At 38.3% G+C, this 22420-nt stretch overlaps 1 protein-coding gene across 1 annotated transcript in view; it reads right to left on the bottom strand.

Moving 5' to 3' along the window:
* LOC139737278 (RUS family member 1-like) overlaps positions 1 to 20595 on the bottom strand; it is a 31973-nt gene extending 11378 nt beyond the window's left edge. Inside the window, exons 1-10 of the mRNA XM_071647954.1 lie at positions 20303 to 20595; positions 16424 to 16501; positions 12805 to 12919; positions 9288 to 9333; positions 7590 to 7622; positions 6944 to 7049; positions 4973 to 5074; positions 4146 to 4216; positions 2608 to 2798; positions 649 to 706 (exon numbers count right to left, since the gene is read on the bottom strand). Coding sequence (XP_071504055.1) covers positions 649 to 706; positions 2608 to 2798; positions 4146 to 4216; positions 4973 to 5074; positions 6944 to 7049; positions 7590 to 7622; positions 9288 to 9333; positions 12805 to 12919; positions 16424 to 16501; positions 20303 to 20443 — 941 coding nt within the window. The 5' untranslated portion in view covers positions 20444 to 20595. The remainder of the gene's footprint in view (positions 1 to 648; positions 707 to 2607; positions 2799 to 4145; positions 4217 to 4972; positions 5075 to 6943; positions 7050 to 7589; positions 7623 to 9287; positions 9334 to 12804; positions 12920 to 16423; positions 16502 to 20302) is intronic.
* Between the last annotated feature and the right edge of the window lie 1825 nt (positions 20596 to 22420).

Here is a 22420-nt window from a genome sequence, read left to right on the forward strand (position 1 = left end):
TAAGGCATTCTAAAAGTCTGCCAGACTGACCTACATTGTATATTGGGTATTGTGTAGGGTATGAGAGAATGTTGCATCATAATAACTGAAGAAGTTTGAAAGAACTGTGGCAGCAAATTCTTGGAATATTTGAAAATGAATATGTAAACTTTTTTTATAGAACTTATGTATATCATCAATACCATTCATCATCATCAACAGTGTAAAGAATAATAAGTTAATTTGGCACTCTAATCCATATTAATGATTACAATTCTGCCAATTATCTTAATCAGCTGAATCAAACCCAATATCTTTCATGTTATGTGTAAAGTTATGGCAGACTGCATAAAGTTAATAGTAAACCTACAAATAGAACTACTACCAAATGTATATTACACAGAGGGGCTAATCTGTCGAAAACTTTCAAAACACCACCCTTGTATACTCGGGCAGGTGTCTATGGGAAATGTGTGTTGCAGCAAAATCAGTCTGTGATAATTATTTACAATGTTTTTTTTTTTACATACACTGGAACTCTTTCATAATGCCAGCAGACATAATCATTCTATCCCTCTGTAAATATAATGACCATTTTAAAAATGCAAGTCAAATCAGGTGTATCAGCTGAATTTATGTTTCAATTAGGAAGGCTTTGAGTAAACTCACGTTTTTACCACGGTAGAGAAGGGAGAACCTATGTGGATTTCAAGCGGCTTCACAAGTCCTGCAGGAGAAGGAATAGAGAGAAAGAAAGAGGGAGAAAAAAAACCCATAATATAAGCATTCAGGGACTTTAGAATTGGTTTTGATGTATTGTGGCCAATGACTCAACTACTACAGTATGTCCCAAAAAAATTACAATGAGATTTTTGCATTGATAACACCCACTTCGATTGAACTGTCTTAATGCTACTTCAGGGTCTTAAAATATAACATCTTGGCTCTATTTTGCATAAAACCCCATTCAATTTGGTTAAGCGGTCACAGAGAAATGTGGATTGTAGTAAAGCATGTCTTAAGTCTAATTCTTCAAGTTTAGCACTTGGATGCTCTTGCATATCAATGTGTAAACACAATAGACAGAACTTGGAGGGAAGGGATTCCTGACAAGCTCTACGAAAATCCTCATTTCCCTTTGACCATTGAAGCAAATTGAATGGGGTTTTCTGTAAGATGTGGGCATTGAGCGATAGTTTCATACACTGAAATTGTATTTGGATTGATTCACTGTTTTCAAAGTTATCATTGTGCAGGTTACCACTGTAATTTTTTTGGGACATACAGTATACAATGATCAAAGAGAGTTTTCCTGTCAGTCAACCCCTCCCCCCCCCACCTCCCCCCCCCCAAAAAAAAAAAAGATGTCTTTTCAGGACAATTTAGTTGTGAGAGACACAACTGCGGCATTAACAACTGGTTAACAAAAGAACATTAACTGTGAATCAACCATTACTCCAATGGGGTCATTAGAATTTATAAAACCATCCAACATGAGGAAATAGTCACATGAAGGGCTTTTAAAGAAGTTAATATTTTTTATTCCTTGTCCTGTCAGAGACAACCTTTGCACCTTGTAGCCAGAAGTCAAGTTTCCGCTGCATTTGTGTTTCATCACTGTTTAGTTTTAATACCATCTTGTAGCTAGAAAGTCAACAGCAAAAAGTTTTCTTACAATGTCATGAAGGCTGTACACATGTAAATTTCCAACATAGCTCAAACTCAACTGCATACTACACACTGGACTTGTGAATAACTATGAGGATACATGGATGCCATGATAGGGGATACCAACCTATAACAAATCATAAGGTATACTGATGCACAATTAACCTGTTCATATGGGAACCTGGTGGCCTGTGTATAAAGTCTATGGGGAATCCGGAATTCAGTATGGAAAGGGTAAAAAAAAAATTAAAACCAATAGCATGTGTTGGAGGCAAAGAATGAAGGGTGGTTGAAAACAGAAAATTATGCAATAATGTTTTCAATTGTGCATGGTATCTCAATGTTTTAAATTATCATCTATATAGGACGTTTTAGCGGCGCATTAAAAATGCGTATTGTAGTCCGCTCAATTTTTTCCGTTCAATATCAGAGCATATTGAACGAAACGCATAGGCCAACGTATTAATTCCCCATAGGCTACCGTTGTTACTTGCCGTTCAAGATCACACCATATTCAATTCTGTCTCGTTTATTGCGCGAGCGCTTGCTGAATGCGCAAACGCTTCCTACTAGTGCGCGTCATTTTGTTATAATTCACAAGCGCGCAAACATCTTGCCAGTTGTTTGTTTGATACGCAGTTTTAGGGGCTTCCCCTTTTCAGCGCTGGGATGTGACTGCTGAGTCAACTTCAAAGACGAGTAGAAGCCAGGTAATTTCGTGCAGTTTATGCTGGCTCTACTTGAATGTATAGATGATAATAATTATATTGGATGGCCTTGATTCATGGAATACCAGGGAATATTGCACTCGTTAGGGCCAATATTCCCTGGTATCCCATTCATAGCCATCCAATATAATATAAATATTACACATTTTATTTTGAAATAATATTTTCTAACTTTGGATAAAAAGAAAACATGCTAAATTAGTATAAATGACAAACTTTGATGTGGACTCACTCCAGACTACAGGTTCTTTTTTATTGACAGACTCTGGACCTGCCATGGTGGGCTGGGAACTGTGAAGATATTCCTGAGACAGAATGTGCAGTCTGGTCTGGTTTAGGGTTTCCATGACAACGCAGGTCACTGCCCGGTAGTTGGCATAAAGATGGCCACCAGTGCAGATGAGGAAGAGACACCAGGTCAGCCTGGTGAAGATAATCAAAATCAGAAGAAATCACAAAATAGAGATAAAATGAGGGATGTATTGTCCTAAGTGAAAAGTTTAGGTCTGCATTTGTTACGTACCGGTACTCAAAAAGCTGCATCACTCCAGTGATCCCACGCATTCATCCCCAAGCTGAATAATCCTTCGAGTTTATGCCAGGTTTAAGTGTGTGCGTGTGTGTCACATACAAACACACTGCTATAGCTTCTGACCATCTGAGCATTGAGAATTTAGGGTTTCTGGGATGAACACAGAACTAGGGCTTTCTATAGCTCAGTCGGTACAGCACCGGGCTAGCAATCCAGAGGTCTCGGGCTCCAATCCCCATGGAATCCCGTTTCCTTTGATCATTTTTCCACTAAGTTTAATACTAATTATGACTGGTGGGTGCCTACCTTAGAACCACCCATTGCCATGAATAACATCAGGTGAAGAGCCCAACATGGATAGGGAAAAGATGTTGTCCTTTTGACGGTCATTTTCATAATTGTCAAGCTTGAGGTTTGGAACATCACATATTTTAATTTTCTTGATTTTTTTATTCTACCCCTAGATAGATAATCAACTGTCCATAGCTATTGTACATGACAGGACAAGTTCCCACAGGATACAGGTTCAAATTCAAAATTCAAAATTCAAATCAAATTCAAGTTCAAATGAAAGTTCCTGTCAGCTACTGTCACATGGATTTCATCATGATCATTTACAGAGAAAAAGCTTTTTTGATCATACGGAAAATGTTAAGCAGGGTGACTGTTAACAAATTTAGGCTCAATTCAATCATTTTTAATGGCTGCCATGAATTTTAGATTCACCTTTCCAGCCACTGGTTAACAGTTCCCTCCCATCTGACACTCGTCACAAAGATTTTTTTTTTTTAAATTTTCAGTAGGATGTCGTCTTCAGGAAAGGGAAAGAGCATGACTACTGTAAAGCGAGGAATGTTCGCAAATTTCGCGAGAGCCAAGATTCGTGAAATTACAATGCACTCAAAAGTTCTTGTCTACACTTTATGCACTGACTGTTAGAGGCAACTCGCAAATATTTCATGCCGCGAAAAGGCCGTCGGCTCCAATTCGCAAATATTTAATGCAGCAAAAATATTGTGCTTCACATTATGGTGTGGTTGTGGATTTATTTCTGTTTAATAAGAATTCAAGTCTAAAGCCCTGCATGACGAACACTGCCCTCTGCTGCCAACAAAAGATGGAAGGATGATGATGTGTGATGGGGTCTGTGGCAAAATACAATGTAAGAAGTGCAAATACAGAGGTATAAGATAAAGATAAAAAACGATAGGACTGAGGTGCACAAAGCACAGACTTACATGAAATTACCTGCAGCAAGGGGAGTGATCAGTAGACCCATCAGCAAGGCAGCCAGGTTCACCAATGTCTCCTGGGAACACGGATAGATTGTCAACATTTCTTCAGTGAGGGGAAAACAACATACTGTACAGTATCCCCACAAAAAATAAAAAAATAAAAAAATACAACGGTCACCTCCGCAATGATAACTTAATAAAAACAGTACCGTAGTGAATCCATTCAAATACAATTTCATGGTATGAAACTACAACTTATTACCAACATCTTACAGAAAACCTTATCTGATTTGCCTCAGTAGTCAAAGAGAAATGAGGATTTGTGCAGAGCATGTCAGGAATCCTTTCCCTTCAAGTTCTGTCCTTTGTGTTTACACATTAATATGCAGTGCCAAGAGAATCCAAGTGATAAACTTGGAAGAATCACATCCACGACATGCTTCACAACGATTCACATTTCTCTGTGACCACTTAACCAAATGGAATTGAGTTTTCTGCAAAATATAGGTTAGATGTTACATTTTTAGACCATGAAATAGCATTCAGACAGTTTAATCATATTGGAAGTTATCAAGGCCAAAATCTGATTGCAATTTTTGGGGGACATACTGTATATTGTGCACGATTTTCTTTTTTCTTTTTTTTTTGACAGAAAGTGTTTAAGTTTGGGCTCTACTTTTGAATAGATCTATACTTAACCCATTGAGGACGAGTCCTGAGTATACTCGGGCAAGTGTCTATGGGAAATGGGTGTTGTAGCAAAATCAGCCCGTCCTCAACAGGTTAAAAAGGAAAGATTTCTAGACACTGATAGTAAGAAACTGCCATACCTGACTTCCATCCTTGGCTGAAACGTCTGCCATGTTGTTCCTTCTGGCCTGATGCATAGTGAGGGCAGCTCTGGTGGCGCCTCCAGCTACACCAACCATGGACTGGGGGGGGGGGGGCAGGGGAAGATCAGAAGGGGAAATATTCATGAGTGACTGGAAGAGAAAGTGCAAAAACAAAGGGCAAAAACATATAAAACAATTGACAGATGTTACAGTGGAAGAGAGGTGAACATTAAGGGACAGAAAGATACACACACACACACACACACACACACACACAGACAAAGAGAGAGAGAGAAAGAGACACGAGGGTATGTTGTTTAAGAGATTGATGGAAACAATAGAGGAAGACACAGAACATGAAACAAAACAGAACAGTGACAAAAAGTAAAAATAACAAGGCAGAAAGAGAGACAGTTGATCCAGGGAGGGAAAAAAAGAGAATGAACAAGGAAAAGTAGAAATTACGCGGTGCGTAATATATGTCCCCGCCGGAAGTAGCATTTAGTAGCAAAAAGTACAATATAGGTAAAAAGATGAAGGTCAAAGGTCAAAGAAGTCAAAGGTCAAAATTCTATGTAGAAGTTTTGAAGCCCTCACCTAGTGCCATCACATAAAGCAAACGGAATCGAAATCGGGTTAGAAATGGCGAAGGAGTAGCATTTGGTAGCAAAATGTACAATACAGGTCAAAAATCAAGGTCAAAGGTCAAAGAAGTCAAAGGTCAAAATTCTGTGTAGCGGTTTTGAAGCCCTCACCTAGTGCCATCACTTAAAGCAAACGGAATTGAAATCGGGTTACAAATGGCGAAGGAGTAGCATTTTGTAGCAAAATATACAATATAGGTCAAAAATCAAGGTCAAAGGTCAAAGAAGTCAAAGTTCAAAATTCTGTGTAGAAGTTTTGATGCCCTCACCTAGTGCCATCACATAAAGCAAACGGAATCAAAATCGGGTTAGAAATGGCGAAGGAGTAGCATTTTGTAGGCAATGTACAATATAGGTCAAAAATCAAGGTCAAAGGTCAAAGAAGTCAAAGGTCAAAATTCTGTGTAGAAGTTTTGAAGCCCTCACCTAGTGCCATCATATAAAGCAAACGGAATCAAAATCGGGTTAGAAATGGCGAAGGAGTAGCATTTTGAAGCAAAATGTACAATATAGGTCAAAGGTCAAAGGTCAAAGGTCACAACTGAAATTCTGTATAGAAGTTTCAAAGCTCCCATGTAGTGCTATCATATAAAGCAAACAGAATCAAAATCGGGTTAGAAATGGCGAAGGAGTAGCATTTTGAACATTTTGATCACACACGGACGCACACACGGACGGACGGACGGACGGACGGACGGACGGACGGACACACGGACGGACACACGGACACACACACGTACGGAGCCCGTTTCATAGTCCCCTGCTCGAACTCGTTCGGCGGGGACAAAAAGTCAAAGAACAGGAGAAGCAGAGGAAGTAAGAAAGGAAAGACGGTGACATACGTATGATGAGATAGAAATGTAAATCCATCAATCAATATTCAAGCAAAGTCATTCTCCCCAGGTTACTGTAAAGCATGATATATTCGCGGCATGAAATTTTCGCGAATTGGAGCTGACAGCCCTTTTCATGGCATGAAATTTTCGCAAATTGCCACTGGTGATCAATGCATGTAGTGTAGACAAGAACTTTCGCGTGCATTCTAATTTCGCGAATTTTGGCGCTCGCGAAATTCACGAAATTAAAATGCACGCGAAAATTTCTCGTTTTACAGTATTTCTCATAAAGCTACATGAAATAATGAATAAATGCAAATGTCTAAGATTCTTGTGTGCACAGCCTGAATGTGAGTGAAGTACACGATTGTCATATCATGTTAACTTTGTATTACTGTATATCACCTTTTAATTTATATTGGTGGATCTGTTTTAAATTTTGTTGTCAAACATTTGACGGATGGACATTTACTCTGAAGAGACCATACCTTGAAAAGAGAAGAAATGCAAGCTATGAGGATGAAGAACTGTGGAAAGAGGCCAGACACCAGCTCAATGAAGATTGCTGCATCATTCATTATGTCAGCAAACAGCCTGTATATGGAAGAGAAATCCTAATATCACATCTCTACAATAGCATGATCATTAAGTGCAATCACGAAAGCAATACATAAAAAGAAAGAAAAAAAAAATGACATAAAGCCGGTGACAAATTCAGAGCTAATTGATACAATTTGTCAACTTTTCTCCAACTGTTCCCCAGCTTTTAAAGACTTGAAAGTTTCCATGGAAACCAAAAAGGAAGTTTGCTTTCCTCTACATGTCCACTTCAATACATCTGTTCTAATACCGTAATAGTGGATATTTTCCTGTGACTAATTTTTCACGCTCAGCAGGGGAAAGGTGAGTTTCCTCATGTTTTTAATTCCGCGGAATCAAGACATTAACTCCTGGAACATATGGAAAGCAAAAATATTTGCATGCTTTTACTTTCATGCCAGTTTCTGGTTGTGCAAAAATTTCAACACTGCAAAAATGTTCACTTTTACAGTAATTGAGTAAAACCATCTTGCATATAATAGTAATGATATTACAGCAACACTGAAACTGAGCAGAAGTCTGCATGGTACATACCTCCATCTTTTGGCATCACTGTCTAGACTCGATCTGTCATGTAAGATGAAGAGGAGGACATTACATCAAAAGAAGAAAAACATCTCATCAGAATGAGAAACAATTTAGCCAGCTTCATGTCAATCATATGCACTCTGGCCCTTGGGTAGCAACCATGTGATTGTGCAACCCAACATAAATATTCAAAGGATCATTACTTTTTCTTCCCGTCAAAGGGGCGTTCAAATTGGCAATAGTACTGGCATGTCATTTTATAAATATGCATTCTTTTTTTGCATCAAAATTGGTACTTCACAGTAAGGTAGCCTATCTGGCACAGATTGTGTTTTATCAAAATTTGAATTACCCCATCTTGTGTTGGCCAGTGGACAGGGACAGTGACTTAGATTAGATTACTGGCGTCTTATTTTCTATCCTCTATCTTTGCTTTTCAATCTCCATTCTAGTACAAGCAGCGTGTAAAACTCTGATATATCGGTCCCTGTTAGTCTATCCAAAGAAATCAAAACAATATACATGTATAGGCCCTACTGAAATTGGTACACAAATGACACTTTCGACATGTGACCCTGCATCACAAAATCACCATCAAATCGCCAGACATGAATTTTTTATTTAAGGGCAGATTCTAAAATGACATTTACTTCAAAACAAATAAACTTTCCTAAGCCATTTCAATAATGAAAAGAAAGTGCACACTGTGGAAAAGTATGTACTGAGAAGAGAGGCTCTAGAGTTTAGGGTTTACTTAAAGGAACTGTTTACCATTGGAAGCAGTGATTTAAACAATTTCAAGATATCACATTTGATGCATTTGTGTAAGTCAGTTGTATCACATAACATCCACCATTAAAGAATTTGGTAATAAAGACTAAAATATTAGGAGATTTCACTATTTTCCCACTTAACCATAACTGGAGACGGTTTAGTCTAGAAACATGTTCATCATAACTATTGTTCACATTTTGTATATTTAATAATACTCAACATTGATTATACTGATCCAAATTATTACATTGGTTGTTTCTATCCCTAACTCACATTTTAAAACTATTTTGAAGCACTGAAGCTGGGTTTGTGCTTCATCTGCAAATGGTAAATAATGCCTTTTAGTGACTGTAAATAGTTCACCAGGCTGTGGTCTCTACAATGAATAGAACAAAGAGCAGGATGTAAAACTCCATGGTAATCACAATGAAGGGATTATCAAACTAAACTGAAAGTTTGTACACATTAAGTACATTCTATTCAAGGCCCAAACTAACTTCCAATAGCATCATCCTTTCAAACCTTGGTAGAGTTGAAAGTGAAAGTGCTTGACGGGCTCCTTGTGCTGTGAATCCATAAATCTGAGAAAGTCTACGTCAGACTGAAACAAAGTGTTCTTGAAAGGAATAATTTCCCATTTGTTTTATGATCCCAAAGTTTAGAAGTACATTGAAGAATTAGTCTTTCAGAAAATATAAAAACCTAAAATAGACTAGGTTTTCCCTTTCCACTTTTTCTTGGTTTGTAATGCACGGTCACATATCATTATAGGAATCATACCAAAATGCATAGTGAATTGCTATGCGACACTAGGAAAACTATTTCCTGCAGCTTTGTTAGTCTGTCTCGCATCCACTACTATCAAACAAACACAGACAGTTCATGGTAGAGTGTATATTATATTAATAGAAAGGTCAAAAATATACTCACCCTTGATACCAAGCAAAGACGATTCGTCCAGTCATGCTAGTTCCATCTGGATACAAGATACCAAGATAAAGACATCAAATTTGTGAACATACCAACTTGTGTGGAACATCAATAAAAGCAATAATGGTAGGCAAGTTCATACTCAGTTTCTGTTGTCAATCACCACTTTACAATTAGTCCATGCTTTGATATCCTCTAGGCCCGATTTTGGAAACTCTGTCGTATTTAACTTACAACAAACTCAGCTCTCCATGCTACAGAGGCTTCAAAATGTGGTAGCACGCATAATTACACTATCCAAGAAGCACACTCACATCACCCCTATTTTGAGATCACTTCATTGGTTACAAGTCAAAGATCGCATTATTTTCCAAGATTTTACTTCAGACTTTCCATTGCATTCAGGGCGCTGCTCCTCAGTATAACACTGACTTACTCCATAATTACATCCCTGCTAGATCTCTACGCTCATCCAACTCCGGTTCTCTTATAATTCCAAGATTCACTACAATATGGGGCACACGTGCCTTTGGCCATGCTGCTCCCACCTTAGACCAGGCGTCCACTAGGGCGCGGACAAGACGCGGACAAGCCCCGGAATGCAAATTTGGTATTCCGCACTCCTTCGGGAACCTGTCCGCACGTTCCTGAACGTGTCCGCTCACTGTCCTAAACATGTCCGGGCGTTTCCGCACCTTCGGGAGAGAGAAAAATTTCCGCGTCCAAATTTTGATCGAGACCAAAATTTGGACGCGGAAATGAACTTCCTGACACCTTCGGCGACTTGTCCTGACGTTGTCCTGAGGATGTCCCGCTTGTCCGGAACCCTTCCGCTCCTTCCGCACACGCTCCGGAAAGAATTCCGCGGTGTGGGGAAGCTTCCCGAATGAAAGTGGAAGACACCAGGAATGTTTTAGGACAGCGCGGAGCCGATGCGGATCTATTAATGCAAGTGTCCGGAACCGATGCGGAAATTTTGTGATCCTGACACGAAAATGTCGACACTTTTCGCGAGCGTCATGCCAATGAAACGCAAAATGAGCAAGAAGGGAGGCGAAGCCCCCATGCAAATATCCCCATCACAGGCACACCTTTCGTCTAGTGATGAAGAACAGGTAAATCTAAGGAATTTCCGGTCCCAGAAGGCAAAGAAGAAGGTAGTAGAGACTGTGCCAAAAGCAACCAGAAAGAAGTGAAATCAGCCCCCTAACTTCCTAGTAAGTTTGTTTTGATTTGATCTTTTCAGAACTTATTTTTCATCTGAGTGACTTTCCTGGTTCCTATTACTTACTATAGTACATTTTTCCTTTATGTTGTTTTCATATTTTATTTGCAAACAAACTAGGTTGTCCCATGTGACAGCCCAGCTGAAAAATCACAAAAGTAGGTGGAAGTACACTCAGAAAAAAAAAACATAAAATTTTTGGCTAAATGTTAATGTATTATATAAACATGAACAAGTTGTTATTCATACGTAAATGCTTTCTACTGATACAACATATTAGAACAAAAGACAAATTCATCACACTACAAAGCATGAATTCAATTGCAAAGATATACCTGTGGTCTCATTACAATGTAATATCTTTGAAGCCCAAAATAACAATGAAAGGTAAAGATGATGGAGGAAAATGAAGAATTTTCTGTCACTTCAAAACTCAAGTGAAATGAGAGAAAAAGCAATAAATCATGAACTCGAAAAAGTGTTAAATTTTTGTCTTCCTTTTGCTTTGTCTTTTTTTTTGCTGAGTGTATAAATTTAAGTACACATTAAGCATCACAAATCATTTCAGAAATATTCTTTACCTGAATGATTTTCGTAGTTGTTATTACCTAATATTTTTTCTTCTTTTTGTTTTAGTTGCAAACAAACCCGATGGTCCAATTTGACAGCCCAGCTGAACCCCCCCCCCAAAAAAAAAAGTAAAATAAAGTAGGTTACAAATATTTCCCCATTTTTACACTTCATTGGCAATAGGCTAGTAAGCTCTAAGCATGAAAAAAAAATTCTCGGACTTGAAAATGTTCAAAAGTGATGAAAATAAGAGAGGGTTAGAGATGCACAAGGGTAAAAATCAGAGAAAGAAAAGCAAATTTAATGATTAGGATCATTTTGGCATGCTCTACAGAAGCATCAGACAAAACATGTATATACTTCACGATGGATAAAGCACATGTCTAAAAAAAGGGAATAAAGAATATATATATATATATATATATATATATATATATGTGTGTGTGTATATAGTAACATAAGTAACAGTTAGTAATATAAGTAACAAAACTGCAACAAAGTTTATGCTGTATTCACCAACGGTTTATTTCTTGTGAAGAAATAAATCGTTGGTGAATACAGCATGAACTTTGTTGCAGTTTTGTTACTTATCTTTTTATCTTGCCCACACGTGGACTACCTTATCAACATGATTATATATACATATATATATATATATGTATATACATTTACATTTTTATGCATGTTATATATATATATATATATATATATATATATATATATATATATATATATATATATATGTGTGTGTGTGTGTGTGTGTGTGTGGTTCAAAAAGTTTGCGAATATCATCCATGTGACTGTAGGCAGAGAAAAAATTGTTCTCCCAGATGAGACAAATCAGAAATATAAAAAAAAAATGAGTCGTCAGCCGACATGCAGACAATCCTATTCTTCGACTTTCGGTGGTCACATTTATCAAATGATATTGACCAATCATATTAATATAATATCAGCCGCTACTGCGGAAGCAAAACAAGGAGCATCAATGACGGCTAGCAGTCAAATGATGAAAAGTTAAAGTCAGCGCCAAATTTATACCTTTCCATTTTCCTGGTATTGTCCGCAGTTTGTCCGCATGCCTAACTTTTGTTGTCCGGAAGGCATCCTGATTGTCCGCGTTCATTCCTGGTGTAATCCTAGATGTTTCCGCGCTGCCCGGCTACGATTAGCATATTCCGAGGTATTTCGCGCTCTTCCGGAGTGATTCCTAGGAATGTCCGCAGTCAGTCCGCGGACAGTCCTAGGAATGTCCTAGGACAAGCCGATTCACAAAGTTATTCCGCGTTTGTCGCGGACAGGATGCCGAAATAACAAATTTTGCTTCCGCAACCCTTCCGGGGCTTGTCCGCGCCCAAGTGGACGTCCGCCCTTATGGAATAACTTACCTTCAGCCATAAAAAATTGTTCTTCATCAGATTCCTTTAAAAGCAGTCTAAAAATTCACCTGTTTAAGGCCTCCATTTGATTACTCATTACATGCATTTTGAAATTTGTATGTCCTTTATCTCCTTCACTTTCTCTTCCTTTCGCATCTAAAGCACTCTGCAGAGTGGATTTGGTGCTATATAAATCATATCAATTATTATTATTATTACATGCCCAAGAACTTAGCTGCACAAGTTTTAAGATACTGTAGCATTCCTTTAATCCCCTTTTAACCACTCAGGTGTACATGAGGCTCAGAAGAATCCTGTCATAAGTTGTTTCAATTCCTCTCACCTCTCAGCAGCCAGGTGATGGTGGCTGCTGCAGCTGTTGCTGTCTCGTCACCAACTCCCACTCCCTTCAGCATGGCATGGGTTGACAGAGTCCCCGAGATGCTGCTACAGAATGCCTGAAACACAGAATATTACAGCACAGCAAAAAGCAACACAATAAACAACAGTAATAGAAGCAGTAGAAATGACTGAAAAGGTAATGGTGGTGGTTAGTGTTAGAAGATTTACTTGTCATGAAAAATGCTCTGGCATTACTTGTTTCACCCATTGTTCTTCAGCACTGAATAAAAGTAAGGAGTTTTCTGAGTGCCCCAATAACATGATCTCCAGTTTAATGCATTTTACTTTGTACATTCACAAATAGATTTCTAAAACTCTCTGAGATATCAACTTTGTGTGACATACATTAACAAGGTCAAATCATGTTTGCCCTCTCTCACTCCATACACTATACAGAGGTCACTCTGTACTTTATGACCATTTACCTTCGACCCATCACTCACTTCATTCCACGTTAATAACAGGGCCTACACTAAAGCATGACTAATCAGCTCTAACTGATTATGCTTGCCATCTGAATTCTAGAATGTGACTGCCCAGCTCAAAACCTACAAAAAGTCACAGATTGGGATTCTCTGTAATGGACCAAAATATGTTGAGGGTCCCATATCGTACAAGTTTTGCTCCTTAGTGGGACCCTCCATTTCCATCCTCATCCTTAGTTAACTTGTATTATATGCTTTATATATATATATATTAAAAAAAAATATATAATTGTGTGGGTTTTTTTCATCTGCTACTCATTTTCATATGTACTGTGTTCAGGGATGCCAAGTTCAAAAATATTTTATGAGTGAGATTTTCATGACTCAGCATCTCGGTATGCGAATGTGCGCGCGAGCGAGGGTGTGGGAGGGGTTTTTTCCCCCCTGTGACCTCCCACGGTAGGGAGCTTTTTCAATTTTTAGCTCTTAATGGTGCGATCAGGTGCATACTTAACCCTATCTCTGTCACGGGCCGATTAAATCGGCCCAAAAACTGCAATAGAAATGCTTCGGCCGATATTATCGGCCCTATTTTGATTGACAGATTACTTCAAAGGCTATGACACTACCATTCTATAAACTCATTTGTGATTGGCTGACAGTGTAAGGAAACGATTTCCAGCATGAAAAAAGCTTCCCCACCTTTAACCAATCAGGAAAGCCTTCTCAAAGTCAAAGAAAATGTGGTGGCCCCGCCCATGTTCATTTGCATTCAGACTGCAATGTATTGTGTACATTTTGCCATGTGTGGAGAACTTACACGAATCTGTATATGTGGGACTGTAATAGAGATCGCCACGAGCGATGAAAAGATCGTACACTCGGGTCAATTTTCATCTATTTTATCTAAGTCAAAATAGTAAAACATGAAGTGAAAACATTCAGATTAGGGATTTCAACATCTCTGAATTCTGTGAAGGGGTATAGTTTCAGTAATATCGGCCTCATAAATGATCTGAAGAATAGATGAACACTGCACATTCGGTGCAGCAGTTGCAACTGTTTACTCAGCACTACCAGCAGTGCAATGGGTCTCTAGTTAGCCGTGGCCAGCGGGGCAGGTGTAAGGAGCAATAGGGTTACAGTAGCTTCCTGCTGGCGGCCTGAAGCTGTGCAGTCTTGATGTTGGGGTATGAGAATGTTTGACTGTTTATTATTATTACATGATGAAACCGTCACTATGCGAAACTTCAGTTCAATGCAGGTTTATCATAAAGAAAATGACTGCTGTGATAGTTAATTCTGTTTCAATAAGGAAAGTGCAGAAAGTCGTAGACTAGCATATGATGATCAACTGGAATGCATAAACACTCCAACGTCTGAATATTTTCAATAACATTTTTTATCCTTAGATTATCTTATCATTATGGCATTATCATAGGACAAGATTGATACAAATTTGAAAGAAAAAAACACAATTCAATTTATATTTTCAGCATGACAAGATACAAACACGCTTTGTCTACTTTCAGGCCAACATCACTCACAAAATCAGAAATTACACAAAATGTGCAAAATCTAGGTTGTAATTGCCACAGACTTTTGTTCATAAAATGAAAAGTACTGATGCTATTGATGAAAAAATCATACCATCTGAAAGCTGAATAAATTCTCTACAACATCTATCAGACTTTTTTGTGATGCAAGCTCATGTTGCGTGGGAAAATGAGGTGGTAACATGTAGAAATAAGTCTGCATTGATAATTATGTGACATAAGAGGGCGTCCTACTTAAAATTGGAGTGCGCCCTCACTCAGATTATTATGGAAAATGAAAGTTTAGACCATAAGCTTTCAAATGATGTATAACATGACACATTAATGTCAATAATAATAATCAGAAATGGCCATCAACAATCTTGTGTCTGTGCACTGCAAAATGTCTGAGCAGTCTGGCTACGGCGTATGTGACAGATATAGGGTTAAGTGACTACCTTTTACTTATTTTGAAAGACAAAAGAGAAATATACCTTCAATTGCAACTATCACTTTAATCTTTTGAGCTATGCTCATTATTATAGGACCAAGTTGCAGACTTCGCCCGATGCGTGAGAAAAATGGGTGTCATGCGTGAGATCGTGAGATGGCCCCTAAATGCTTGAGTCTCACGCAAAATGCGTGAGACTTGGTAGCTCTGTGTGTTAAATCACATTCTGCAATTATTACAAATATCATGTGCTAAACATGCCACTCGTATATAATTTCTTTGTTTGTTTATTGGACGGAAGTGAAAAAAAATTTTGAATCTTTGAATCTTTAAATGCTATTTGAGTTGACAAACACATACTTCCTATATTTGTCTTACTTGGGAGCATAGGCCCTTTTTTACCTGCTGTCAAAATTTGGTCTCTTCAAACAAAACCAAGATCAGGGGGGTGCTTCATCAACGTTAGTCAGCGCTGACAATTTCAGCAAAATCCTTGGTTTTGATTGGATGAGATGCTCTGGGCACCGACTGTTACTATGGTGATTGTCAGCGCTGACTAAGGTATTTCTGGACCATGTTCTTTCAGACATGTGCTGTTTTCACTGGGAAATAGAATATTATTTTCATTGACATTTCTGCAACAAGAACACCTGAGGAATCCTAATCTTTAAATCCTCCTTTCTCCCTTTTCAATGACACGACATATACACCTGAGCTTAACTTTCTCCTATTTTAATCACTTATTGAATGAGTTATGATGGTCCAGTTGTAACAAGTTACATATATAACTTTAAAGCGTTGAGCTTATCTTTTGAACTACAGTATATAGAAAAGTGATGATTCATTGTGGCAAACTTTTGTGGGTTTTGCGCTGGGCAGTCACATATTACACTGTAAGGGAGTGTTAAGCACCTGCTACAGTTCATCTTTTAAAATTTACTCAAAAACCTTATCTTTTGAATTTCATCCCTGTAACAAGATCTGGGGTACGTGTACAAATGTTTATAAGGAAGAATGAATACTATAAACAAAACAAACAAACACAACAAAACAAAACAAAAGCAATACTCTTGCACCCTTCGGGGGGCTGATGTATGAAACATTATTCTTAGAAATCAATGACTGTGTTGTATTTGTTGTAGGCATTACTTGGATGGTATCCCATATCTGATATTGCATGTAGTCCCTGCTCACACTGTCTGGGTAGCCTTGTGGTAGAAACACAGTCTGAAAGAAAAGAAGAACATAAGCTTATGTTTTCACCTCCACCATGAAATAAGGATACGGACCAGCTTATGGGTCCCAGTCTTAAACTCTGTACAGTGGAAACTCGATATAACGAGATGGTCGGGACCGAGTCATTTTCCTCGTTATAGCCGATATCTCGTTATATCAGTAGGCATAAAAGAAAGCATAACATAAAGACATTAATTTGCATGTGTGGGACTACCCATCATCTTTCAATCAATACTGATAACTTGATAATGTGTGTGAGGGAATTACTCACCTTTATGGGTAAGCAAATGTTTTTCGCCAATGAAATCCAACATCAAGAATGTGTTTCTTATTAATTGTAGATGTTTGAATCTGTAAATTATATAGCTTGCGATTGTGTCAAGATCGTCTGTGGATTAGTATATGTGGTTATGGTATGGGTGTGTGGAATATATTATGGTCTGCACAATGCTGTGTGTGTATGTGACACATTCTGTATGTACATTATGACTGCGTGTGTGTGAAGATGGGGAATTCCCTACGTAGAAAGCCAATCACAGCATCAGATTGCCTCACACCTGCTAAACGTCATGATGATGTCATGTATACATATATGGCCGTCCCACCACATTTTCTGCATGTATCAGTGTGCTCGCATACACACACACACGTACAACATGCGGTGCTAGCTGGAGTGCACTGAAGAAAATATGTGTGTACAAGACAGTTTTTGGCGCATCGAGCTTTACAATCTCGGAAGGTGATAGCACAGGCGAAGTAAGGCTTTACCCGAGGACATTTTGCTTTACCTCGCTATAACAGGTTTGATTGGCTATGTTTTTCTTTGTTTGGAAGTCACAAAATTTATCTCGTTATAGCAGTTATTTCGTTATAGCCGATCTCGCTATAAGAGTAGCATGTTACATAGACTTGTGTGGAAGGAAATTTGGGACCGGGAAAATTTCCTCGTAATAACCGATATCTCGTTATAGCAGTGTTCGTTATACCGAGTTTCCCCTGTATATTCATTGAATCAGAAACCTCTGATTATGACAATCCTTGCTGGAAGGGAATGTACCGGTACATCATATGACTATCTTACCTCATTGAGTGAACGGCTCATGAATACAATACCAGGTACCGAGTATTCCGCGTTTGTTTCGTCAATGCCACCAACCAGTCCACTTGAAGTCCTTGGTCCTAAAATTCTGGTCTCTTACATATTACACATTAAGAAATCCTGGGGAACAAGTCTTTGCTCACGTAGAACCCCCACTGAATGTTAAATTATTCATTCCCACATGAACTTTTTGAATAATTAAGCTCCTCAATATCTTTGAAGCACAAAGAAAGATCCTAACCACATGCTTTCTGAACACATACATTTTTTTCTCTCTGATATTTTGTTTTGGTATAAAGCACCTCGAGTATTCAGCCACAATAGAAAATGTCACTAAAAATATATTCCGTAAAACGGGGTGAAAAGGGACGGCGAGGTGAATAGGGACAAAACCGAGAAAAGTTTTTTGAATATGCATGTTTCAAATTTGCTTGAACTTTTTTTTCTTATTTTCATCACAGGATGGAAGGACCATCCAACAGTGTCCAGAAAGTGGTCCTCCTGATGTGAAAATATTTTTAAAGGGTACTGGAGGTCCAAATAAAAAGTTTTCAAAAAATCACAAAAAAATCAGGGCGGTCAAAACTTTTCTGCTCCTGTGGAGATTGATTAATAAAATTTGCTAAAAAAGGTTCATGAATCTAGCCTATTAGGTCCTACAACACACCTTTAAATTTGAAATAATTATTTCAACAGGAATTTGTGACAGCACATTTTTTCTTCTCTTGAGCAAAAAATCAGTTAGACTGGGGTGAATAGGGACACCATGGTGTCGTTTGATTGGCCCTTTAAATTTTCTGTATGATTAACTATTATAATGTCATAAATTTCTCTGAAATGTTTGTTATGTCCGACTTTTTCCAAAAGTGTGAATTTTTATTCTGAATCTCTTGACAAGAGAGCAATAAGTGCTTTGGATATGTGGCTTCACTTTTGTATACATAGATGAGAGTGAACTTTGCTGTCTTAACCCTAACTTGGGAGGAAGGGTCTGGGAACCCCTGCCCCACCCACCCTCTTGGGAATTTTTTTCACTGCCTAAGACAGGCTAGGACTTTTCCACTTGTATTTCATGACCCTTTTCTCTGTCTTCTGCATGTTTTAATGCCAATAACACATCTGTTTGGGTTTTAGACCCATACTATAGGTGCCAGCTTATAATTGCTGTAAGAACTCCCAAAATATCCCCGACATCATAAGAGTCAAGTTACACTGAATTTAGAGTGTATGAATAAGATTGTACATCATGATTTGCCACTTGAAGAAGAAGTGGGTTAATATTTGAGTGTAATTCAATGGATTAGTAAAGTTTTGACTTACTTTTCAATCTTAACCTTTGACCTGATGGGTCACATTTTTTTATATCAGCTCATTTTGTTGGGCTGTTGAAATTTTTGTTAAAGATTGATTTAACAATGGAATAGATTGCTCTTAAATGTTTGTATATCATTTTTAAACTCTGTAGTTGTTCCCTTAATCCAATTCATTGGATGGATTGAAAAAAAATGCCTCCAAACAGCTTTTTTTGGATCAAAATTAGTGTTGTCCCTGTTGACCCCAAATTTGGGGTCAATAGGGACAGCATCATTTTATCAAAAAACATACTTTTCCCCCAAATATTTATTTTCTTTCACAATACCAAATTAAAGGTATTTTAGGTGGACATAAAATCCCCACATAAGATTGAGTCTCTGGGCTGCATGAAAAAAAATACAATCATGAGAACTTTAAATTTGTCCCTATTCACCCCGTTTTACGGTTCTATCATTTACTAACTAGAATGGTAAAAATTAAAATCTAAATGCATTTCTACTAAAGCATTTTTGTTTCGATTCAACAAATTCTGGGCAGAAACCATGTTCAAACCTCAGAAGAATGATGCAGTTTATATTACAAGACGGTTAGTATTAACTCCAGTATGCCAATAACCCCCAAACACTCCTTGATGTACACAGAACACTTCGCATTCAGGCTGGTCCCATTTATTTTGCCAAGGGCAATGCTCCTATTTTCTTACATTAAGTTACAAGTCAAATGAATGGCTACCCACCTCAGTTTTCCTTCATTCAAGAGGATTTGCGGAATACTGGTACGGTATATACTGTAAATATACTGGGTGACTAGAAGAATGGGCAAAAGTAAAAAATAATTTAACAACACACCTTGTACAACCTTGTCTATAATGGTGATTACCTATTATTATATCATGTGATTATGTGCTTTCTTTTCCTGCGTTTTTTATTTCCTAACTGTACCAACTGACTTCGAGTGACACTGACAGCATTTTTTTTTCTTCAGACATGCATGATGTCTGACAATAGTCAATGCAATGCCAATGGTGATACACAGCAGTAGAGTACTAGGACTACATGTATATTTTGCAATATTTTTTTAATAGTAAACTTTATAACGTTAGACATCTAGTACTGCAATAGTATCCATAACTGTAGTTGCGATCAGTCGAACGCAAACCGTTCGGGGTGTTCCCACAGCTGCAGTGTAGACAGTGGAGCGCCGTTGTGCTACCATCATCACTACTGCCAGGGGTGCAGGCGAGGGGCGCAGACCTGCCTGCCTGAACGAACACACGAAGGCAACAGCAGCGGAGACAATACATAGAAGTCAAGGTATGGGACTGTTATATACGTTCGTCCGCATTCTTCTTCATCATCCTGCATCATTTCTGCCCTTACCCGAAACAGTTGAAACACGGATGAAAACCTCCTCGACCTCGAACTCTTCCCTGCCTCATAAACGTGTCCATCATCTTCGCAAACATAATCTCTGGGATCACTGTGTGATCCATACGTTTCCCTGCAGACGAGCACTGACATGGTGGAAGTTAGCACACTACGCTGTCGTTCACTCCTGCTGATCCATTGAGTGTGTACGATCTTTGCGCGGTTGCTCTTGATAATATACAAATGATGCACAGGATAGAGTGTGTTAGTGTAGGCGTGGTGCACTCGAGGGTATTTACAATTGTGAAACATGCACGAGGCGAAGCCGAGTGCATGTTGCACTACATTGTAAATACCCGAGAGTGAGCTACGCCTCCACTAACGCCACGAAATAATCCTGTGCATCATTTGTTTTATAAAATGGGTCGAAAATTCGAAAACTAACATCATTTTTCAGCGTTTTTCACGTACCTTTGTGGGTCAAGACGTCCGAAGATGTTCGTCCCAAACATTTACGCACGTCGCACTCGCGGAAGTCCCGCACATACATGGGGGGTTGGGTTTCCGGACACTTAAGTTCCCGCATGAAAACTTACTTATTTTACATAGAATATGCACCCTTTACCTTAAAGACTTGATAAAGACTCCTCATATAGGCCTACTAGACAACATACTCTGAAAACGGCATGAGAATTAACCTGCTAAATCGTTGGATTTGCTCTTCAAAGTGACTCCATGTACGCGTCCGGTCCCATAACGCTTGGTCTACTGTACTGTACATGTAAGTGTACGTATAGTAAGAGTATACGTACGTACGCCACACATGTTATGCACAAGTTTTAAGGGAAGACAGGCCGGCCGGCCGACAGCCCGAACTAGAAGTTGTTTACAGGATTGACAGCGCGTATGCATGCAATTCATCAAAGGAGCCGCCGCGCGCACAGACGATCGGCAATCTACCATAGGATTACAGGCAGTGCAATTGTACTGAAGTAAAGGAAGGAGGTGTGTCTCATTTCAGCGCTTCCTATTGGCTACATTCTTGAACCCATTTCCACTTTTACAAGTAGTAGTCGTAGTGCGCGCGCAGTTTAGTCCAGTAGATCGTATACGGTGGTGGGTGTCATAGACCATCATGACCTGGAAAAGTTTTTAAAGCACTAAGTATTACAGCTTGTACAAGATTTCCTCGTTGATTCGTGTTCTAGATAGAAGGGTATTGGAGTAAATTTAGCTTAGCTAACACCTTGGGCAACTTTTTTTGTTTTAACCTAATTAGCATAATTACGTAATTGGCATATATAAAATATGTAAAATATTGCTAGATTTAATACAGGATCGATCGAAACCTAAAAACATGGGAAATACATTTTTGACTGAGGGTTTTCTATATTAAGGAATCTAGTCATAACATTAATTTTAAATTTTAAATGATGAAAGTGTCTAAAATATCGTAATTATATAGCATTAATGACCGCGTATTTGCATAAGCACTATAATTAGTTAATAGTGAAGTAGATGGTGATAATGCCATGACAACAGGCCTGAAACATAAGCACAATGTTTTGTTGTTGCTGTGGTTGAATCACATTTTTAGATTGGTACTTATGAAGTAAACTGATTTGCTTGTTACCTTGGCAACCTTAAGCACTCATTTTTAATAGTCTCATTAGCATATTCAGCTAAAGTTAGCGCAATAATGTTGTTAATTTCACCCCAAAAAGCTCGAAAAAACAGGTATAATACGGTTTTCACGTTTGTATTAAGACCATGAATCCGTTTGTATCATGCATCGGTTTGTAAATTTAAACCATTTATCTTAAATACCTTAATAAGCATAATGAGATAATTAGCACATTACTTTACAGTGTACATAGTCCAATACATGGCATATTATGCCACGTACTGCAGGCCCTACTATATGACCGGGAAAAGTTGGTATATGTACAAGGTAGACAAGTTTTATAGACTTGTGTGTTAGATGGGTAGGCTACTAACAGCGCAGAAATCTAAGGTTGGTGGCCACCCTTTCAACCTTGGGCAATTATCTTTAATTAGCCTGATAAGCATAATTGAATACGCATGTTGTTAGTTTTATACTAGGACGCCTGGATATTGCAAATGTTGATA

This window comes from Diadema antillarum, unplaced genomic scaffold (assembly GCF_040938485.1).
Source record: "Diadema antillarum isolate AM-2024a unplaced genomic scaffold, OU_Dant_1.0 seq00000688_RagTag, whole genome shotgun sequence".
NCBI classification, from domain to species: Eukaryota; Metazoa; Echinodermata; class Echinoidea; order Diadematoida; family Diadematidae; genus Diadema; species Diadema antillarum.